Source organism: Chiloscyllium plagiosum, unplaced genomic scaffold (assembly GCF_037043375.1).
Source record: "Chiloscyllium plagiosum isolate Xiang-an unplaced genomic scaffold, Cpla_swu_hap1 HiC_scaffold_22, whole genome shotgun sequence".
Classification (NCBI taxonomy): domain Eukaryota; kingdom Metazoa; phylum Chordata; class Chondrichthyes; order Orectolobiformes; family Hemiscylliidae; genus Chiloscyllium; species Chiloscyllium plagiosum.
In genome coordinates, this window is record NW_028270160.1 from 8,239,161 (window position 1) to 8,262,313 (window position 23,153).

At 43.6% G+C, this 23,153-nt stretch overlaps 1 protein-coding gene across 4 annotated transcripts in view; it reads left to right on the forward strand.

Annotated features, from left to right (window-relative positions):
• Window positions 1-23,153, forward strand: part of sfxn2 (sideroflexin 2) — a 90,408-nt gene that overhangs the window by 40,727 nt on the left and 26,528 nt on the right. For all 4 annotated transcript variants that reach the window (XR_015760869.1, XM_043713053.2, XM_043713052.2 and 1 more), the window contains exons 7-8: window positions 1,925-1,985; window positions 8,495-8,561. Coding sequence is in view for 3 of the 4 variants with exons in the window: in XM_043713053.2 (XP_043568988.2) it covers window positions 1,925-1,985; window positions 8,495-8,561 (128 nt within the window). In the remaining variant the exon portion in view is untranslated. The remainder of the gene's footprint in view (window positions 1-1,924; window positions 1,986-8,494; window positions 8,562-23,153) is intronic.

The following is a 23,153-nucleotide window of genomic DNA, read 5'->3' on the forward strand; positions in this document are numbered from 1 at the left end:
TGGAACTTTGGTTGGAGTATGGGGTCAGTGTGAACCAGTCTGTGAAGATGTAATCTTGACCTACACAGAACATTCAGAAACATGAATCTGAGATGGAGACCGAGGAGACTATCGACAACTCTGTACTAAAGTGTACTTAACATATATAGTGTGAGTAAAGAATGTGGAATTACTGTATCATACTTACATCCAGGTTATTGGTGGATTAGAGCAGAAAAGGACAACCTACTGGTTGAACACTAAGGGACCTTGGAGATCCAAGCCTTAGAATAAAGGCTATCTGAACAACAGTGCAGACCTCCCTTCCACAGTTACCCCCAACACAATCAAAGGACCAAAGGAGGAAAATCTAAAGGAGAACACAAGAACATGGAGCAGGAGGCGGCCATTCAGCCCCTCCAGACTGTTTCGCCATTTAATAAGATCATGGCTGATCTCCTCTCAGCCTCAACTCCATCTTCCTGCCCGCTCTCCCTAATCTTTTAACTAATTAAAAACCAGTCCATCTCCTCTTAAATTTACTCAGTGTCCCAGGATCCACCACATACTGCGACAGTGAATTCCACAAATTCACGAAACATCTTCCCTACGTCTTATTTGTTAATCCCCTTTAGAATCTTATATACTGCAATAAAATCTCATCTCCTCCTCCTAAACTCCAGAGAGTATCGGCCTAAACCGCCTGAACCTCTCATCATAAGACAAACCCCTCATCTCTGGAATCAATCTAGTGAACTGTAGCATAATCACACAAAGGTCAGGGCAAACTGTTGTGGAAAGAGAGAGTGGAGGATGGAAAAATCACCTCTCTGTCCCAGGTATCAGTTTGTGAAGGTTATATTCCCTCATTGGCTGAGCAAGTTTAACTTGAGAGTTGATAAACTGCACTAAGCAAAGAAAGATTAAGTTAAGGGCCTAACCTGTTCTGATTGTAGCTGAGGTAATGATAGAAACATTACAATTGATCTTAACAGTCCTATGTTAGGAAAGAAAAAGTTCCTGCTCCCAATCATGGATTAGTGACCTGTGGGTTTGATATGATGCATTCAGGTATATGCTGAAGGTAGAATTTCTTTGCTGAGATGCATTAAAAACAAGGCTGGACTCATGTGGCTGAGCTTATCACTACTGACTTGGTTAATGATAATGAAGCATAGCTGCAAGAAGCCAACACTTCCAGCAGAGTATGAAAGGGCAATAGGGTTGTGAGGGGAGGGGATAAATAAACACTTAATTAGAGACAGAAAACATTGGGGTGAAGATAGAAAGAGTTGAGATCATAACAGTAACTTACTTTCATACACTGACTTGGAGAAACAGCCTCGTTTCTGCACCATGCCATGAGTGCTCAGTGAAAGAGGGATTAATGAGCAATCCAAAGATCTTGCCTTTTGGAGAGCTTTAAAACACAAAGGCATTCAGAAAGGGAATTCCTGAGTATGGACCCTGGTGGCTGAATTCACAACCACTAATGATTGGTAAAAGGAATCCAGAGAACTGGGTGGAATCTTAATTTTATCTTGGCTGCTGTGATTGTTACCCAAGTTCCTGATCCCACGAGTCCTTCCTGGAAGGGCATGTGATATAACCACAGTTGTTTGGAAAGAGCAGAAACCAGCTATCTACAGTGAAAAACAATCCAGTGAGGCTCTGTGCCTGAGCTTGTAAATAAGGAAACTATCTCATGTACACATTTGACACCCATTAAATCGCTGTGTGATGTGGGTCAACACCCTTGGGCGAGAAAAGGCAGAATGCTGAGAGTTACTGCTTGAACAGCGCTGTCTGTGTGTGGCTGTACACTAGTGAAAGATTATTTATTGTTTTGCCAACCAGTAGAGGTCAGGGTAAGACTGGTGTGAAAACACTTCACACAACCGCTGGTATTTATGTCCTTCTGAATATCTCCACTTTTATATTTCAGGGAAATAATAAGTGGAATCGCTGTGACAGATGAAAATGACAATCAACTGGGAAAATCCAGGGTAAGTGCACACTGAAGGAAAATGACAATAAATTGGACAATAAAGTGGGAGAATCCAAGGTAAGTGTACACTGAAGCTAAAGGTGGTAGGAGAAGTTAGGAGAACAGGTGTGTGGGGGTGATTTTTGAACCTTTCTGTATTGTGACATGAATATTGTAATTTACATCACTTGTGTGTTTTTATCTTAAGTGATGTAAGATTTCCAATTCTATAGCTTTTAAATTGTACTGTGGGATCTTTCATATCCACCTTAATAGTCTTCTTCAAATAAATGTTGAATTTGATAGTCTACAAAATGTGCTTAAGTGTAGAATGTGAACCCAATAATTCCCTGCTAGAAGGTAAGGTGGTTTACCAACTGAATGTAGCTGCAATCTGTACAGTCTATATTCCACAAGAAAACATTCCTAGTAACACACAAGCGTCGGACAGACATAAAATGGTCCATCGTTATCAACCGTTAGCCACTAGTCTGTGTCTGTGGCAGGTGGTGAGGGAGATTTACCAAAGGTCCTCAGACAGCATCTTCCAAACCCACGACCGCTTCCGTCTTGAAGGACAAGTGGAGCAGATACATAGGAACACCACCCTGTGCAAGTTCCTCTCAAAACCACTTTCCATCCTGATCTGGAAATGTATCGCTGCCTTCCACTGTCATTGGGTTAAAATCTTGAAACTCCCTCCCTAATGGCTTTGCAGGTCAACCCAGAGTAATTTGAGAAGGCAGCTCACCCCAACTTTCCAAGGACAACTAGAGATGGGCAGTAAATGTTGGCCCAGCCAGCGATGCCCACATCCAAGGAGTGAATAAAAAAGCATTTAAAGTGTTGAGGAAGGAAAAATTCAGACTTTGGTGGGTAAAGGATTTTGGGATGGATTTTGACTTTTGATTGCGTAAAGCAAGTGATACCAAGTATAAACAGCATCTCTCCTGATAACTTACAATGGAAATAAAAATCAGGCAAGATGTGTAATGGGCGATCGATACAAAGTATTGCACAAAGTCACAATCGTCACTGTAATAATGTCAAAACTTGGCACATTTGTTTCATACATGTAGAAACTCTTGATTTCAGAGGCAGCCCCCAAAGGCACAATGCAGTCCTGTCCAGGTCTTTGAGAGATTCGGGGCTTTGAAAGATCATTGAAGAGTCGAGGACAAAGCAAACCATTAAGTGTTTTGTTTTTGTCCTTGAGCTTGGAAACCAACAGATGCCTTGGCAGCTGAGAACCACAGAGTATAAAGAAGCATAGGGGTTTGCTCAGTAATGCCTCAACTCATGAATTCTTCCTGTCAGTGGTCCCCAAACATAAAGTGCTCGTGCTTGCTCACTACCCTTTCTTGGGGTGTGGGGGGCAGGGAGTGTGCAAAGTACAAACCAGCGAGCATGCAATGGAGGGGGTGGCTCTTGCCCACTGCTAAAGACCCAATGCTTCTCTTTAGGGAAGGTCCGCTGAATTGAGTGCTAATCGGGAAATCGTACCAGTTGCACAAATCTGCTGCCCGTAGAATTTCTATAGGGTGGAAACAGGCCATTTGGCCCAACAAGTCCACATCTCCAAAGAGTAGCCCACCCAGTTCCACTCCCCTACCACTCTACATTTACCTCTGACAAATGCACCTAACCTACACATCCCCAAGCACTACAGGTTTTTTTTCGCATGGCCAATTCACCCTAATTTTGACTGTGGGGGGGAACCAAAGCACCCAGAGGAAACCACGCAGACACAGGGAGAATGTACAAACTCCACACAGACAGTCGCCCGAGGCTGGAATCGAACCCAGATCCCTGAAGCTGTGAGGCCGCAGTGCTAACCACCCCGCCACTATGCTGTCCAATCAGAGATACTAGCATTACTGAAAAACAGTGCCATTGGGGTGCATGGCTGGTGCTGGTATGAATATTCCAACAACCCCCCCCCAAATATTTGCAACATTACGCTCCCCACGTGGTCTTGACGACAAGACCCTTTAGTGGGCATTTTGCCGAGAGGCAGGAAAGTTGTCTGTTGGTCTAATCAGGAGATGGCAGTGATGGTGTCTCCAGCATCCACATTAACACCTGATTAAATACAACCCCCACCCTGCTCCCCATGTCACTGAATCCTCCAGAGGAGAGAGCAATACATTTCACCTAATGTCTGCAGGGCTGGGAGTTTTGATGAAGGCCTCATTGTTATTAAGCCAAATAACCACTAGGAGGTGCACCAGCTCATTCCCCATCCCCCAGTTGTCAAAGGCCGGGCAGAGTCTGGTGACTGATTGCTTTGGGCAATATCTGAATGTAAACATCATTTCCCAGATTCAAACTTAAATTGCTGGGATTAAATTTAACTGAGGAAGTAATGTTGTCTGCGCTGGTGATTATTTCCAGTACTTTCTGCTTTAGGTGCAGCATTAATGATACTTTAATGTGAGAACATAAGAAAAAGGAGTAGGAATAGCAGGCCATTCAGCCTTTTGAGACTCCCCCCAATATTAAATTAAATTTTGGCTGTTCTTCGACGTGAACATCACCGTCCTGCACTATCCCCATACCCCTCAATGTTTTTTTTAATATTAAGGAATCAACCAATCTCTGCCTTGAATGTTCCCAATGATAAGCTATCACAGCCCCTTGGGTAGCCAGTTCTAAACATTCACCTCCCCCTGTGAAGAAATTCCTCCCAATCCTGAGATTCTAATCCCTTGGTTCTAGAACCCCCAACCAGGGTAGATATTCTCCTTGCACTTACCTTGATGAATCCTGTCAGAAATTTGTAAGTTTCCAAACTTCAGGTTATATAGGCCTTATCTTCATAGGACAGAGGATAAAAATAAAAGCAGGAGTAGTTCATTCAGCCCATCGAGCCTACTCCATCGTTCAATATGATCATGGTTGATCAATTCAGTCCTCCGTTCCCTCTTTCTTCCCATACCCTTTGACTCTTATAGTCCCAAGAACTATCATTTATTTTCTTCATGAAAGCACTTGATGTTTTGGCCTCAACCGCCTCAGCTTTCTGCGGTGGAGAATTCCACAGCCCCCGTATGCTCTGGGTGAAGAAATGTCTCCTCACTCTCAGTCCCAAATGACCTCCTTCATATCCTTAGAATGTGACCCCAGATTCTGGACTCCCTGGTCATCAGGAACATCCTTCCTGCATTTACCGTGTCTAGTCCTGGTAGAATTCTACAGGTCCCCCTCCCATTTCTTTTAAACCCCAGCGAGTATAGTCCTATCCAATCCAGTCTCCACCTGTACATCTCTTCCCAGGAATCAGTCTGGTAAAGCTGGAGAACCCCTCCATCGCCAGGAGTTCATTGGTTGAACTGTTGGTGTGTTCCGCTAGGGAAAACATACCTTTGCTTAGGTACGGAGACCACACTGCTCTAGACGTGGTCACCTCAATGTTTAATGTATGATAATATTGGCTTCTTATTCCAATAACTAATTGTTCATTTAAAATTGGTTGCTCATGCCTCAAATCCATTTAGGGTTTAAATTAAATTTTATTAATTACATGTTCAGAGCGCGGTGGCTCAGTGGTTAGCACTGCTACCTCACAGCACCAGGAACCTGAGTTTGATTCCCGCCTTGGACGACTGTCTTCGTGGAGTTTGCACATTCTCCCCGTGTATGTGTGGGTTTCCTCCGGGTGGTCTGGTTTCCTCCCACAATCCTAAGATATGCAGGTCATGTGAATTGGCAATGCTAAATTGCCCATAGTGTTAGATGCATTAGTCAGGCGTAAATATAGGGTAGGGGAATGGGTCTGAGTGGGTTACTTTACGGAGGGGCGATGTGGACTTGCTGGGCCGAAGGGCCTGTTTCCATACTGTAGGGATCTAATCTAATCTAATTCTCTCCTACAGCTCTTTCTGGCTGTTTTACTGCTAATGAGACCTCTGGTAGAGGTATCTCCATTCCCATTATGCCTTTTACTTCCTGCTGCCTTAGGTTCTAAAGTTCAGGTACAAGTATTCTATCAGTAAATGATAATCATGCCCACTTTTTATAAGTGAGAAATATATTACCAGCACTGTGGCTTACAGCTTCCGTGTCCAGATTGCAGAATAATGAGATGGTTTGAGACAAGATGCTGGTCCACCGACTCATTCACCTCAACCTGTTTGAAGGGGGAGACTCTCAGTGGCTGTCAGTACGTCCCTGTAATGAGGAGCAATGAGGGGTCACTGCAGGTGAGGCATCACAAGGCCATTCTTGTAGACTCCTGAGCAATTGTATCAAGAACAGCACTGGGGCTGTCCAGCCTCTGGGTCAGCTGAGAGCAGAACAGGAGAGCTCAGTCTGAAGAATCAAAACACAGAATAGAAGTTTGTAAGTTTGGTTAAAGCTGACAAGGAGGCTGTTGGGTGTGTCATGCCTATACTCACTCTTTGCAAGAGCAACTCGCATTGTCCTATTCCCCTGTCATTTCTCTGTAACCCTACAAATATTCTCTCTTCTGACGATCCAATTTTCTTGGAAGATCTCAACTGAATCTGCTACCTGTTCTGTCACGCATTCCAGAGACTCATTGTGTAAGAAAAATATTTCCTCATGTTGCTGTTGTTTTCTACATAAGTCACCTTACATCATCTTCCTCTAAATCCCAACCCTTCTGCCAATTGGGCACAGTTTCTCTCTATCTCTGTTCACATTCTTCATAACTTTGAACATCTCTATCAATTCTTCTCTTCATTATCTCTTTGCCAAGGACAACACCCTCAGCTTCTCCAACCTTATTGATAAAAACTGAAACTAAACATTGAAAAAAAGATAAGAAGTTGCATATTGACCACCAGGTTCAACCAGTCAGCACCCTTTTCTCATGCTATTTAAAATGGCAGCCCTTTTTATTTCAAGTCCATTCTTGTATCCTGATGAGTTCTGACAAGTTCAAGAATCAAAGCTTTGAGTTTTTGTTTCCTTCTGGCAATGTTTAAGTTCTGTCATCCCAAGCAATTGAAATTCCTCATCCCTGGAATCATTCTTGTGAATCTTTCCTAAAGTCTTCACGACTTTCCTTGCGTTTGGTGTGAGCTCCAGTTGAGGACAAAGCAGTGTTTTATAAATGTTCACCGTGACTTCTTTGTGTTTGAGCCTATATCTAAGACACAGGATCACATGTGTTTTCTTCATCACTTTTTCAACCTGCCCTGCACCCTTCAACAATCCATGAACATGTACCCCCAAAACTCCTCCTCCTGTACCCCCTTTGGAACAGTATTCCTCTCCCTTGAATCACTCATACCTGGCTGGGATCATCCAACTCTTCAGGTACATGCATGGCAATAAAGTTCTGGATAATTCCTGATGAAGGGCTTAGGCATGAAACGTCAATTTTCCTGCTCCTTGGACACTGCATGACCTGCTGTGCTTTTCCAGCTCCACACTCTCACCCCATGACATTTCTAATTGTGGCTGAGCATGATTAGATTAGTCTGTGATGCACATATGACTTGTTGGCTGTGTAATCACAAGTGTGAAGAATGTTCATGAAGGTGGGGTTAACAAAGGACATCTCGCAGACATAGAACCCTATCCCAGCTTGAGCCCGCACCTTCAGGAGAAGGAGGCAGTCTTTTGAAGGAAGACTTTTTTTAAAAGCATTTGGTTTGTCTGACATGGAAGAGCAAGGTGACCCACTCGCCTCCACTATTTGGTTGCACACTGGGGAGGTGGAAAAGAGGGGAATTCAGGCAGCTTGTGTATTCTCTCTCAAACCCAGTTGGAGAGAGGGTCATAGAGTCATAGAGATGTACAGCACAGAAACAGACCTTTCGGCCCATCTCATCCATGCCGACCAGATATCCTAAATTAATCTAGTCCCATTTGCCAGCACCTGTCCCATATCCCTCTAAACGCTTCCTATTCACATATCCATCCAGATGCCTTTTAAATGTTGTAATTGTACTAGCCTCCACCAATTCCTCTGGCAGCTCATTCCATACACACACTGTCCTCTGCATGATAAAGTTACCCCTTTAGGTATCCTTTTAAGTGGGCATGGGAAATAGAGGTTAATTCTCGGGCTAATATTTTAGCTTTGCCCCGAGATTAACGAACTCAATACAGACCACAGATCAAACGCAAATCCTCCCAGATTTTTCCCGTTTGATGTTGGACAATGCACAACTGAGCACGTGCAAACTGAACTGTGCAACATTTGTTGAGGACTTTGTTCTTTTTAACATGACTGAATGTACAAGCCTCTCCCAAAGGCACGGCTTCATTTTGTTAATAGCTATTCAAATGTCTGTTCACCACCTATAAATTGCTTTCTTAAGTTCAGTTAAGCAAATAATCACCAGCATTCAAAGATGTTAGATGTATGTCGGATTTCACCATTGTCATAAGCCTCCCATAGAGTTAACAATCTAGAATATTTATCCATCAGGAAATAACCTTTATCCATGTGTTTGTAAATGATCTTTATAGAGACTGCAAAGTAGGAGGCAGTTCTGCTGTTTGATTTCTCCCTTTCTGACGCATCCATGTCTTGTATGTCCATTTGTGTTTTAGAATGCTGCTGTAAAGGGTATCACACAAGTAGTAATCTCTAGAGTTACCATGGCCGCTCCGGGAATGAGTAAGTATCTAAAAAAACACCATTTGTATCTGTAGATAGCTCAGGTCCATCTTTGGTTAAACAGAAGCGAGTCTTCTGATGAGGTAATGGACCGAGATGGTAGATTGTATAGTTGTTTAGATAAAACTGTTCCGTTTTGGCAGATCACTGTTACTTAAGCCCTTACTTAATTCTCATTACTTTCTCGACATATCTTAGGCTTCCTTTCACTGATTTTGGAATGTGCCCATTAGTTACTTGAATACTTAAACTAGTTTAGCATTCACTGTGCCTATTCAAGTGAACTAGTAAATATTATGAACCCTTAAATTATTATCGGGTCAGAATTGTCCATAACATGTCTCACCAATTTCTGTCATGATTTTTCAACACTGGAATCAAATGCACATACTCTTTCATCTCTCCAATTTAGATTTAGATCTTTAAAGCACATTGGTTTGTTGTAGTAACTTAAAGGTACTTTTAATTGTGTTACTTACTTGCAAGTCATTATTGTTGTCATTATATTTTTTGTTGCTGGCATAATGCTCTCCCCCATCTCTTTTTGCCTTAATTCTCTCTTTTCAGGTGTAGGCTGGTTTCCAATGGGTTCTTGCAGCAAACTGGTAGTATCCCCACTTTTGGGCCAAGAAGTCTGGGTTCAAATCCCACTTCCTCCAGTTGCAATTCATAACGTGCCTAGACAAACTGTTTTGACCCTACCTCCCTGAATTCCAGGGAGTAGGTGGTGTGTCACAGTGATATAACTAATAATTAATAACCCAAGGTTAACTTTCTGTGGTCATAATGTCAATTCCCACCAAGGCAGATGCTGAAATTTGAATTCAGTAAAATCTCTGGGTTTCAAAGAAAGCTCTTCCGGCACATGTCCCTACCTCTGAACCAAGAGGCCTGGATCAAGTCTCACTTGGCCCAGATGATAGCTGAACAGGTTAATTAAAATAATAAACACATTCAACCAATGAAAACCCTGGGTTCCAGGATACCACTTACATTCCAGGACCTTGTATGAATTAGTGTTCAACTATTCTATAGCTATGAGTCATTTGGTACTGGCTTCATTATAGTGGTATCAGTTACTCAAGCACAAACAGAAATTCTACATTAAAATTGAAATTGATTAATCTGATCATTTAAAAACTGAAAGAACTGCAGATGCTGTAAATCAGAAACAAAAACAAAAGTTGCTGTAAAAGCTCAGCAGGTCTGACAGCATCTGTGAAGAGACATCAGAGTTAACGTTTCAGGTCTGGTGACCCTTCCTCAGAACTGATGGTAGCTGGGAAAATGTGGATTATAAACCAAACTTTTCATAGCTACATCAGTTCTGAGGAAAGGTCACTGGACCCAAAACATTAACTCTGATTTCTTATCACAGATGCTGCCAGACCTGCTGAGCTTTTACAGCAATTTCTGGTTTAATCTGATTATTTGTTTACTCACACCCAAAATAAAATGATCACAAACGGTAACAAACTTTATTCCAGTTTTTTTTGTTGGCTTTCTTTAATTCATTCACGACATGAGGGCATCTCACAGCATTTATTCCCATCCCAAAGAGAACAGTTTAAGAGTCAATCACGATGCTGTCACATGGAGGCCAGACCAGGTAAGGATGGCAGTTTCCTTCCCTAAAAAAGGACGTTAGTGAACCAGATGGGGTTTTCTGACAATCGACAATGGATTCATGGTCACCATTAGACCCTTAATTTCAGATTTTTAAAAAATTCAAAATGAATTCAATTCCACCATCTGCTGTAGTAGGATTTGAACCCAGGTCCCCAGGATGTTACCTGGGTCTCTGGATTCCCCCCAGCCCGGCCTCATCCCAAATCCAATCTCCAACTCGCACTGCCCTCTTGAACTGTCCCACCTGTCCATCTTCCTTCCCATCATCCACTCCTACCTATCACCATCACACCCCCACCTTCACCTACCTATCACCTTCCCAGCTACCATTCCCCCCCCCAGTCCCAACCCCCTTCATTTATCTCTCAGTCCCCTTCACACACACCTCCCCAAACCCCCACCCCCAATTTCCTGATGAAGGGCTAAAGCCTGAAATGTCAACCCTCCAGCTCCTCGGATGCTGCCTGACCTGCTGTGCTTTTCCAGTACCGCACTTTCAACTCTAATCTCCAGCATCCACAGTCTGCACTTTCTCCTAGTCTCTGTATTAATAGTGTAGCGATTACACCATTCGGCCATCACCTTCCCCCTCCTCCCCGAGTTGATAATAGCAATAACCTTCAGGCAGTTCGATAAAACCTTTGTTTTGGACATTTTCTTTACATAGCTACAGTTGCTGGCCAATTGGTATTTTTTTGAAAGCAGGTGAATCGCTGCTTTTAGAAGAATTTCCTGCAAAGGCCTGACCACCTGGGGCTACAGATCTCCGGTGTATTTTTGGTCTTATTTTCCACTGCAGGAACAAATGCGACTGGGTCAGTACATACAGGTCTGGGTCTGATTGACAAAAACATAGAAAATCCCCACATCTTCCAGCCTGGCCCGAGGAAATATATTTTCCTTATTTGTTCAGGAAATCTTTCAGTAGGTGACAGTGAGGATACAAAATAAGTCAGAACTTGTCTCTTTTTGCATATTGTAGGGACATTGTTCACAGGGGAAGAGATCTGCTTGTTGAGTTTGAAAAATTCTCATGCCAACAAACTAAAATGGGATCTCTCTTTAACATGAATGTAATAGGTAGGTTTCCTCCTAGCTATCACATTGATTAGCAATTCACACCAATCTGGCACATGTTACTGCGGCACAGAAAGTACCTCCTGGAAGATTAGAGGTTTTTTTAAGCAGTCATGCTGTTAAGTAAAGTGTTCAGTCTGCAGGGAGAGACACCAATGTTTTTTAAAGAGACTTGTTCAAACAAGTCACGGATCAAGCTGCACCCAGGTGTTACTGATCGCTCTTTGGCTCTTGGCAAGCAAGATCTAGTTTTGTTGCTATGCGGATACCAGCTTCGCCTCCAAAAATAACTACTCAATCACTCCAGAGTTCATTGCCTTTATCACATTGGATTAAAAAAATATTTTCTCTGAAGTTGCCGTTTCTTCTCGTTGCTTTAGCAATTCACACCAATCTGGCACATGTTAGGGAAGTGTTGTTGATGTGTCCATACATTTTTCTGCTGTTTTCCCTGGAGCATCGGTGACTGAGGGGTGACCTCATAGAGGTTTATAAAACCATGGGGGGCACGGATAGGGTAAATAAACAAGGTAACTTTTTCCCGTGGTGGGGGAGTCCAGAACTAGAGGGCATTAGTTTAAGGTGAAAGGAAAAAGATTTAAAAGGGACCCAACGGGCAACCCTTTCACACAGAGGGTGGTACGTGTGTAGAATGAGCTGCCAGAGGAAGTAGTGGAGGCTGTTACAATTACAACATTTAAAAGACATCTGGATGGGTATATGAATAGGAAGGGTTTAGAGAGAAATGGGCCAAGTGCTGGCAAATGGGACTAGGTTAGGGACCAACATCTACAGGAACGTTACACACACTGACCAGATACTCAACTACAGGAGCAATCATCCCAACACCCACAAACTGAGCTGCATCAGGACATTAATTAAAAGAGTCACAACACACTGCAGTATCCAGGAGCAACAAGAAGCCAAGGAAAAACACCTGAACAACATATTCAGGAACAACGGGTAGCCGATAAGCGCAGTTCGCTGATCCTGCACAACAGACCTAAACAAGAAGAAACAACACGCCCAGAGACTCTACCCACCCTGCCATACCTTAAAGACATCTCGGAGATGACAAGCAGACTACTCCGGGCCCTTGGCACTATGGTAGCCTACAAACCTACCACCATATTGAAACAGCTCCCGATGAATTTAAAGGACCCTGTACCAACAACCAGCAGAATGAATGTTATATACAAAATACTCTGCAAGGATTGCAACAAACATTACATTGGACAGGTGGACAGGAAACTAGCCACCAGGATACATTAGCACCAACTAGCCACTAAAAGACACTCGTATCACTGGTATCCATACACACAGACAAAGAAGGGCACCAGTTCGACTGGGACAATACATCCATCCTGGGATAGGTTAACAAAGACACGCACAGGAACTCCTTGAGGCCTGGCATTCAAACCAGAACTCCATTAACAAATGTAGTGGGGAGATCCAAGATGGCGGCGATCCAGTGGGTCTGCCCTGCTGATCTCTGCACCAAAACCCAGACAAAGTGTATTCACCCTCCCCTTCTTACCCATTGTGGTACAAATCGCTGGTTTTACACTCTCTGAACTGCTATATATATTAGTTTCAGTGCTATTTTTAAAGAAACAAAAAAATGACTAAGGGACTAGGACCACGAGGTTCACAACAAGCGGGGCACTCCCCTGCAGTACCGGACATGCCCGCGAACATGGCATCAGCCTCTGTGAATGCTCCTGGGGACTTATCTGTGGAGCAAAGCCTAGTCTCGGAGTTCGGGAAACTCCAAGAGAAGATTGATTCAGCGATGGAGGAGACCCAGAAAAGGCAGGACCCAATCTTGGCCATGCTGCAGAAGCATGACCAGGAGATCCAGCATTTTGGGCGGCGGGTTGTGGAGGTGGAGCAGCGGGCCGCGGTGTTGGAAACCGCAGTGGAATCTTGGGCGGGTCGGGTCCAGGCCCTGGAATGGCAGGTACGGGCCTTGGAGGAGCAGGTCGAAGGAGCCTCGAAAATTGAGGCCATAGGATGAACATCCATCAGGTGGGGCTGCTGGAACGGGAAGAGGAAGGCTAGCTCGTACGCTTCTTGGAACAATAGCTCCCGCAGTTTTTGAAGCTGGAAGTCGAGGTAGGCCGGGTGCAGGTCGAGCAGGCCCACCGGGTCGCTGTGCGCAGGCCTGAATCAGGCCAGCATCCCCGCCTGGTCCTAGTGCGGTTCCAGCACTATAGAGACAAACAAATGATGCTGGAAGCTTCTAGAGCACTGGGCAAGGATCCACAGCCTCTGATATGCAAAGATTCAAGAATTATGTTTTTCCAAAACGTTTCTGCGGTCGTGATCCGTAAGAGAAAGGCCTTTGATGAGGTAAAAACAAAGAGGCTGAGGGACTTGAATATTCAATACTCAGTAAAATATCCAGCAATATTGCATTTCAGCCACAGAGGGTCCATGTTTAATTTTGGCTCATCGGAAAAAGCAAAGGACTTCCTGGATAGCTTAAAATAGACTGATTGGCTCAAATAATAAGGACAATAGTGTTTGCTTAGTTTTCTCTGTAGTTTGCCTGATTTACCTGGTTTTGTCCTTTTAATATGTGGGGTCTCCCTTTTTCTCTTTCTCCCTCCTCTTCCTTCCTTCTCCTCTCCTGTTATCCTTTATTTTTTTCTCTATCATTCACTTTCTGTTCTCTCTCTTAGTATGGGGGTGGCAAGGGATGGTTTGGGGGGAGGGGGTTGGTATGGATGCGATGGGCTGAGTGCCCCCTGTTTTCTTGTTGTAAGACGCATGTAACATTTTTTACTTTGTTTTGTCTGGGTTTGGGGCATGGCTTCAGCTAGAAGGAGCCATAGAGGGGTTAATGGGTAGTATGAGTGCCCCCTGTGGGCAAGGGGGAAAGTCTCTTCTTATTTGTGTTATATGTTGGTTCATTATAGAAGTAGTTGTTAGAGGTTTTGATTTGATAGTTTTTGTAGTTGTATACGAACTGTTTACTGTTTTCACTTGGCGTGCTAAAAGTGGAGATCTTCCTCCCGGGGGGCTATGGGCTGTTTTGGACAGCAATGACTAATCATTCATTTAAATGATGCACCTGGAACATTAAGAGGTGTCATTCGCCGAGTAAGAGAAAAAAAGATACTTTCAAGCCTTAGAAAAGAAAGCGTCACTATAGCCTTGCTGCAAGAAACACACCTAACCAATAAGGAGCACTTAAAGTTACGGCAGGGAGGGTTTGGCTGGGTGTTCCTTTCATCCTTTAATTTGAAAAGTAGCTATACTCATTCAGAAGAATCTTCCATTTCAGTTGTTCAATCAAATTAGGGATGAATATGGGCAGTCGCTGATCCTTAAAGCTTTAATACACGGAGAGGAATATGGGATCTTGAATGTATAGTCCCCCCCCGGCACACCCCCTCAAATTTTTAACAGATGCGCTCTCCAGGCTGGTGGCCCTTGGGGCACATCATACAATTAAAAGGGGGGGGGGGGAACCTTTAACCAGCTTATGGACCCCGAGGTGGACAGGATACCGAGGGGTCTCGCAGGTATATCCCCTCAATCCAGGCAGCTGGTGGACCTGAACAGGGAGCTGGGTTGGTAGATGTGTGGAGATGTCTTCACCCTGAGGGTAGGGATTTCACCTTTTTCTCTAACCCACATAAGTGCTACTCTAGCATTGACATGTTTTTGCCCCATCGGCCTTTTTGAATTCAGTGCTGTCCTGCAGAATTGGGAACATAGCCATTTCTGATCATGATTTGGAGATACCGGTGATGGGGTGGGGTGAACAAAGTTAAAAATCACACAACACCAGGTTATAGTCCAACAGGTTTATTTGGAAGCATTAGCTCCTTCATCAAGTGGTTGTGGAGAACAAGATTGTAAGACACAGAATTTATAGCAGAAATTTACAGTGTGATGTAACTGAAATTTTTCAATATATAATTTCAGTTACATCACACTGTCAACTTTTGCCATAAATTCTGTGTCTTACAATCTTATACTCCACATCCACCTGATGAAGGAGCAGTGCTCCAAAAACTAGTGCTTCCAAATAAACCTGTTGGATTATAACCTGGTGTTGTGTGATTTTTAAATTTCTGATCCTGCAGCAGTGTACATGGAGGTTAAGATCAGTGGCGATGGGACAGGCTCGCGGCATTGGCACATGGATCCTTTCCTCCTGAAGGATAGCAAGTTTATTGAGTATTTTTCGCGGGAATTAAACATTTTTTGGGACATTAATTCGGGTACAGCCAGCAATCCATTGGTGCTCTTGGAGATTGCCAAGGCTCATGCAAGGGGTTTGATTATTTCTTAATCAGCAACTTGGAAGCGGCAGAGGGGACAGCAGCAGCGTTTACTCGAGGCTTGACTGAAGGCAGCCAAGACAGCATATTTTGACAGAATGCCTGTAAATAAATTGCAGTGGATTACAGCCCTCAGGGCTGTTTTGAATGCTGCACTTACCTAGACAGCAACGAGGAAGATTTCCTTTGCAAAACAGAGGTTATTAGAGTGTGATGATAGACCAGGTAGATGTCTGGCATACTTAGCCAGAAAGAAGAGTCCCCCCCCCCAATCTATCACATCCATTAGAGAGTGTGCTGGTTCTATCACCTAAAGATCCCAAAAAGATTAACGCAGCATTCAGGAAGTTCTATTCTGAGTTGTACTAGTTGGAGGGCTGTGAGGACAGATTGGCGAAGGTGGAGTCCTCTTTTTAAGACCTTGGACCTCCCAGGTGTAACTTTGGAGCAGGGTCTCTTTTGAATGCCCGTCTAACAATCCAAGAGATACAGGAGGTGGCGAAGCTGCCCCAGAGTGGTAAAGTGCCCAGCCCAGACGGATTTCAAAGGTGAGTTTTATAAGGAGTTTATAAATATGCTGGCTGGGCCAATGTTGGATATGTACAATTATTCATAGTCAGGACTGCCCTCCCATCCTCTCTGAGGGAAGCAAATATTTCTCTTACTCTCAAGAGAAGGAAAGCCCCAGCGGATTGTACTTCGTATAGGCCCATGTTGTTATTAAATATGGACTTTGAAATTTTATCGAAAATGCTGGTGCTGAGGCTGGAGAAATTCTTGCCCTTTATCGTAAGGGAGGACCAGATAGGTTTTACTAGGGGTCGCAGGTCCTCCAATTATATTAGGAGTGTGCTAAATATGGTTCATGTATAACAGCAAGATTTGATTCCAGGCTTGGTAGTCTCCCAAGATGCAGAGAAAGCGTTTGACCGGGTGGAGTGGCCATACCTCTTTTGGTTTGGAATAGTTTGGTCTTGGAGGGGTCTTTGCCAAGTGGGTGGCAGTGTTATGTAGTGATCCAAAAGCAGCAGTGCTCACTAATGGTATAAGGTCTGACAATTTTAGTTTTAGCAGAGGTAGCAGACAGGGTGCCCCCTTTCACCGTCACTATTTGCAGTGGTGCTTGAGCCGTTGGCAGAGGCCATCCTGAGGGACACCAATATAACTGCCCCAGAGGTAGGGTCAGGAGGGCATAAGATCACCCTTTACACAGATGACGCTCTTCTCTTTCTAACTAACCCGATGATATCTGTGCCCCGTTTAATACAAGTAATTAAGTTATTTGACTCTTTCTCGGGGTATAAAATCAATTTTATGAAATCGGAGGCCATGCCTGTAGGGGGGTCTTGTTAGCGTACCCAATCTTGGGGGTGGAATCCGATTCCCTTTTAGATGGTCACAGGGAGGCCTTTGGTCAATTATATAAAGCTAACTTTGTGCAGTTGCTTGAGAAGATAAGACAGGACCTTCAGCACTGGGAGGATCTTCCAATATCCTGGTTGGGTAGAATAGCTCTGGTTAAAATGAATGTTCTTCCTTGTTTATTATATCCTATGCGAATGCTTCCTTTGATGCTGCCCAGGCAGGCGCTAGGGAAGCTTAACAGTTGGCTTGGATCTTTTATCTGGTGTCACCGATGGCCTCATATTAAGCTTGCCAAATTGCAGCTTCTGTGGGGGATGGGTGGGGGGGGGGGGGGTGCAGATTTTCTAGACTTTAAGAAATACCTACGAAGTTCTCTACTATCTTGTGTGCCGATTGGGCCTGCCAGGACCTGGGGTCAATTTGGCTGGACATCAAGGCCTCCCAGGCAAAATGGCCCCTCATTAATCTGTTGTTCCTGGACAAGATAAGGACTGTTATGGACCATTGCAGATATCTGATTTTTCTTGACACAGTTAAAACATGGAGAATGGTGCGGCAAGGTGAACGCAATTTACAAAAGCCACTTCCCCTTTTACTCCCATAGTAGGAATGGTAGGATTCCAGCCAGGTTCAATGGATTCCGGTTTTAGGCTCTGGGAGTCCAGAGGAGTTTCCTGTTTGGGAGATTTATTTGACAGGGAGGCCTTGATGTCTTTCAAGCAGCTGAGCCAGAAATATGAACTATCCAGGAGGGATCTCTTTCGTTACTTTCAGGTCAGGGACTTTATACAGAAAAAGACTACATTTATGGTTAGTTCCTGTAAGTCGGGCATGGAGAGGAGAGTGCATTGGTCCATGGGTGCTCTCTCGGTCAACACCCTCTATCATTTATTAGGAGGTAATGTCTCGAAGGACATCGAGCGGCTGTGTGGAATCTGGGCTCAGGAATTAGAGGTGGAGATCTCACCAGAGGGGTGGGAGGATATTTGGGAGAACGTAAGGAAGATTTCAATTTGCAACAGGACGCAGGCTTTGCAATTGAAGGTAATCCACAGGGCTCATTTGGCACCGGAGCGGCTTGCGAAATTTAAGACCGAGCATGCCCAATGTGTCCCAGATGTAAAACAGATGTTGGCACTCTTACTCATTGCTTGTGGTCATGCCACAAGCTTCGTAGGTATTGGGCGCTATCGTGAGTGTTTGGGAAGGGGTCTGCGAACCGAGCTCAAGGTAGATCCAGTGTCCCTCCTCTTCGATTTGCCGACTCTCCCCTTTTTGGACCAGCATGGGAAGAAAGTATTTAGTATTCTTTCATTTAGTGTAAGGAAGAACATCCTGATGAGCTGAGTGTTGAAAAATCCCCCAGGACTCTTGGGGTGGCGTAGGTAGTTATGGACCACATCCCCCTGGATTTCCCCACTGGTATGGTGCCCCAAAAAAATGGAACCTTTTCATGGGACGTGGCAGCCCTTTTTGAACCATATAGACACAGACTTGTCGTCTATATTGGTTAGGGCCTTTGTATAGCCATGTGGGCTGTGTCTGGTGGCCCAGGGGCCCCTGGGAGGAAGAATTCTGAACAATACGGATACGCCAACTGATGCTCCTGATGGTGGGGAGCTTTGATGGGGTTGCACTGAGTGTTGTAACTTAATTTGTCTTGATTCAACTCAGTTTAATTTAGTTTCTTTTTATTTTGATTTAGTTATATATTGAATTGTAGTTTGTGTAGAGTTTTGTTTTCTCCTAAATTGTTTGTGGAACAGAGTAGCAGTTTGTTTAGTGTTATTGTTGTTATATTGCAAGATTGTTATATTATTTTGTAGTAATTTTATATTTTCGTAAACAATTCAAAATCACCTTCTCAATAAAAATACTTATTAAAAAAACAAACTTATTGATCTGGACCCCATTTACCAACTTCTCAGAAAAAGAACCGGAAGTGATATCACCCACCAAGGCACATAAATAGAAAGCAGGACATAACAGCAGCGCTTCACCGGAGGCTCACTGATAATGTTACCCAGCATGGTGATGAAACTTCTGAGAACAAATCTACCAGCTCAGTGAGCAAACTTACAACCTGGGACTAGATTAGCTTAGGATATCTGGTCGGCATGTACGTGCTGGACCAAAGGGTCCTCTTCCATGCTGTACACCTTAGACTTGACCCCACAGAGGGCTGAAGGCTAGTATAAGAATAATGTGAAGAGGCATGGTAGACAAGTGAACAGCATTTGGTCTGGGTTTTCCATTGTATGGTGATGGGTGCTGGGAACAAAAGCTGTGCAGTGTGGTGGCTCCTGCCATCTCTCGCGGTTGAATTGTGTGTCGGATTGCCAATCAGTCTCCATTTGGTGGGGGTGGCGGAAGATGGGATGGGGAAGGGGGTGGAAATTTGTTCATGAGCAGAGTGAAAGTGGGGAATCATTGGGGGGCTTGGGCCCTATCAGAATGGAATGCCAAATGGCAGAGCTAGGGGTTATGCCCCCACCACAAAATCACTCACAGCTACAAATATAAAGGATCCCCACTCTGATTCCACCTTTACCTCTTCTGAAAGGCTTAAAAAAAGTCAATGAATAACCTCAAAATAAATAAATTCAATAACCCCGAAACCATTCTGCACAGATTCAGTGCTGAGGATGATTAGAATACCAGAATCTCTCTGAGGCAAGTCAATAACCTGTCCTGGGTCAGATGACCTCTGTCTGCTTGTGATGCTAAATTACAACCCGCTCGGCCATTCAATATGACCATGGCTGATCATCCAACGCAGTACGTTGTTCCCATTCTCAGAGAATCCCTACAGTGTGAAAATAGGCCATTTGACCCATTCAGTCCACACTGACCCTCCAAAGAGCAACCCATTCAGACTCCCCAACCCCCACACTATCCCAGTAACCCTGCGTCTCCCCTGGCTAACCCATCTAACCTACTCATCCCTGGACAATATAGGCAATTTAGCATGGCCAGTCCACCCTAACCTGCACATCTTTGCACTCTCTGGGGAGGCAATGACCTAGTGGTATTATCGCTAGGATGTTAATCTAGGAACCTGGGTTCAAATCCCACTTTGGCAGATGATGGACTCAGAATTCGATAAAAATCTGGAATTAGGAGTCTAATAATGACTGTTGATTGTGTTGGAAAAGCACATCTGATTCACTAACTTGGAGAAGGATGGCAGTTCCCTGGTCTCGCCTATGTGAACAGCAATGTGGTTGACTCTTATCTGCTTCCTAAGCAATTAGGGATGGGTTATAAATGATGTCCTAGCCTGTGATGTGCACATCTTGTGTATAAATAAACATATGAAAGCTAAACTTTACATTTGACTTGCTGAAAATCAATATGGTTATTGTCAACTACCCAAGACTCCTTTCCCTCCACCCTCCTCATCCCTACTGTTGCACTTCTCTAAGATGACATCCCTCCTTTTTCTGGACCATTTCATCACCCTTTCCCACCACTCCACCCATTCCAACCCCTTCCTGTTGCCTATAAGTAGAAGTTTTCATTTCAGTAAAATGAGCGTTTGTTAAGGATTAAAGCCAAAATCCCATTCAGTTCCTCAACTGCTGTGGCATCACAATGTTCATCCATTCATACAACTAACATCCCCCTCACTACCATGGCCCCCCATCCACTCCCCAGCTGACCTCGCCTGTACTGTACTGTACTCTGTTACCAAGTTAGCCCCTGGTCAGACGTTGAAAACAGGGTTTAATCACTCTGTGTACAGCTCATCATTAAAAAGCATAAAGAAACTGTGGATGAGTGGAGAACTAATTGTGCAGTTATGAATGTAAGGAATTGTGGTCATGAATACCTCAATTGTCGAGCAATGCTGCTTCCTGTCCTAAGGTGTAGAAGCAGCAATTGGCCATTCAGACCATCGAGTCTGCTCTGTCATTCAGTGAGACCATGGCTGATCTGATAATTCTCAACTCCACTTTCCCAGCCTTATCCCTATAACTGATTAAAAGTCTGTCTATCTCACCTTAATGATCCAACCTTGTCAACCCTCTGTGGTTGAAATGTTCCACAGATTTGTTCTCCTCTTGAGGGAAAAAAAATTACTCCTCATCTCTGTCTTAAATAGGCAACGCCTTACATCATACTTTCTGATCCGAGATTCTCCAACAAGGAGAAGCAATGCGTCCACAATTAATCTGTGAAGCCTGCTATGAATCTGATACATTGCAATAATCATACACGAGGTTAGATTTTTTAAGAGCCAATTCAGAAAATTTGGTTCACATTTTAGATAACAATTACTTTCTTAGCACTGTATATTTACCTGGGTATTAGAGAATTGAAACCAAGACACAAAGATGGTTTATCGAGGAGCAAAGATTGAATAAAACCTCTAACAAAATTTGTTTAAGTACTGTTTACTTGAATGGTATAAGAAACAGAGCCACAGAAACATGCTATAGCATTCAACACGACCATCTCTTAAAACTGAGGGATTAATATTAAGTGGCACAGGGACACAATTTCTTTTCACAGAGACTGACAGCCCGCTCAGAATGCCATCATTGGGGTGTAACCTGTTGAAGGGGTTCACATGACATCATAAACCATGACAGCTGAGCTCTGGAGGCTTGTAAAAGTTGTTTGAAACTTCACCCGCTTTGTAGCAACCTGCTCTCCCTGTGCATTCTCTTGTAATGTGTGAACATTTTTAAAAAATTTTGTTTGAGCGTTCCTGGCTGTTTCTCACTCCTCCATGTTAAGTTAATGCTCCCAATTTTTCTGTCACTGTGAAGTGTAAATTATATACGGTTTTCCAGGCAGCTTGACATCTCGGCGTCTGCCTTGTAAAAGAAAGCAAGAATTTTGCTGAAAGCCGGTGTTCCTTTTCACTGGGCTTGATTAATGGCCTTTGTGAGTATTTAATTTCATATAAAAATTGTTTTCATGAAATGAAAACCCATCTGGTTAGACTGAGTCATCTGCCCCTTGCTTTTCATATGGGAGAGTCTTTGTCAGGGATTTCTGTATTAGAGCTGGTGAGAGCTTCTAATCATTGTCCCGTCATCCCTGTGAGAAAACAGGAAGTTGTAATCGGACTGCCTCACGGAATAGCAACCTATTCACACAAGGTCCTGGAGAGTTATTGGCCCCTGTGGAGTTGTAACCATACATATGATTCTGCATCTTCAGGAGCTAGGAACACTACAAGTGCAGGGTCTTATAACCTGCCAATGAAATGCTCATGCACCAGGAGTACATAAGGGAATAATAGACTTACCATTCAAACACCCTGAAGCATGATCCTAACACCAACACATTGGGGAGTGCCCAATTGGTGTCTGATAACCCCCTTATCATTAGGAAAGAGAAAGGAATAATTGGAGGTAAAGCCATGTCTCTGATATTGCTACACTCCTCCCAGGAGACTAAGTGAAGATCTGTGAGTGATTTGCTAATACAATGTCAACCAGCAGAGGTGACGGAGGCTAAATAATTTGGAACCTTAATGGCAAAACTAAAAGTGATGTACGTGGCTGTACGGTACAGAATCTAGTCTGTACCATACCAGCTTCCTCTCAAACTCCTGCACTTTACCTGGTCAGAATATCCTTCCATCTCTTTTTCTCCCTCGTAATTGTCTGTATTCCCCTTAACTGAATCTAATATTCTCTTCAGCCACTCCCTGTCAGAGTTAGTTCCACACTCTAACCATCCTCTAACTTATCTGTCACTCTCTTATTTATTGCCCCTGGTTTTGGTTCTAATGAGCGGAAACATTACATGTGACAACAATAATCAATCAAGATAAATCAATCAATCAATACAAATTAATCAATCAATATACATCTTCTGTATATCTACCCTAACAAATTCCTCTATAATCTTAAATATTCCTATCAGAGAGAGGGGATGACCGAGTGGTATTATCACTAGACTATTAATCCAGGTATTGTTGTGGAGACCAGGATTTGATTCCCATTATGGCAGATGGTGGAATTTGAGTTCAGTAATTAAATTAAGAGTCTAATGATGACCATTGTTGTATGTTGGAAAAACCAATCTTTTAAGGAAGGAAACTGCCATCCTTACCTGGTCTGACCTGTATGTGACTCCAGACCCATAGCAATGTGATCAACTCATAACTACCCTCTGAGCAGTTATGGATGGGCAATAAGTGCTGGCCTGAACAGTGAAGGCCACATCCTGTAAATTAATAAAAAGGCCACATGGAGTCACTGAAACA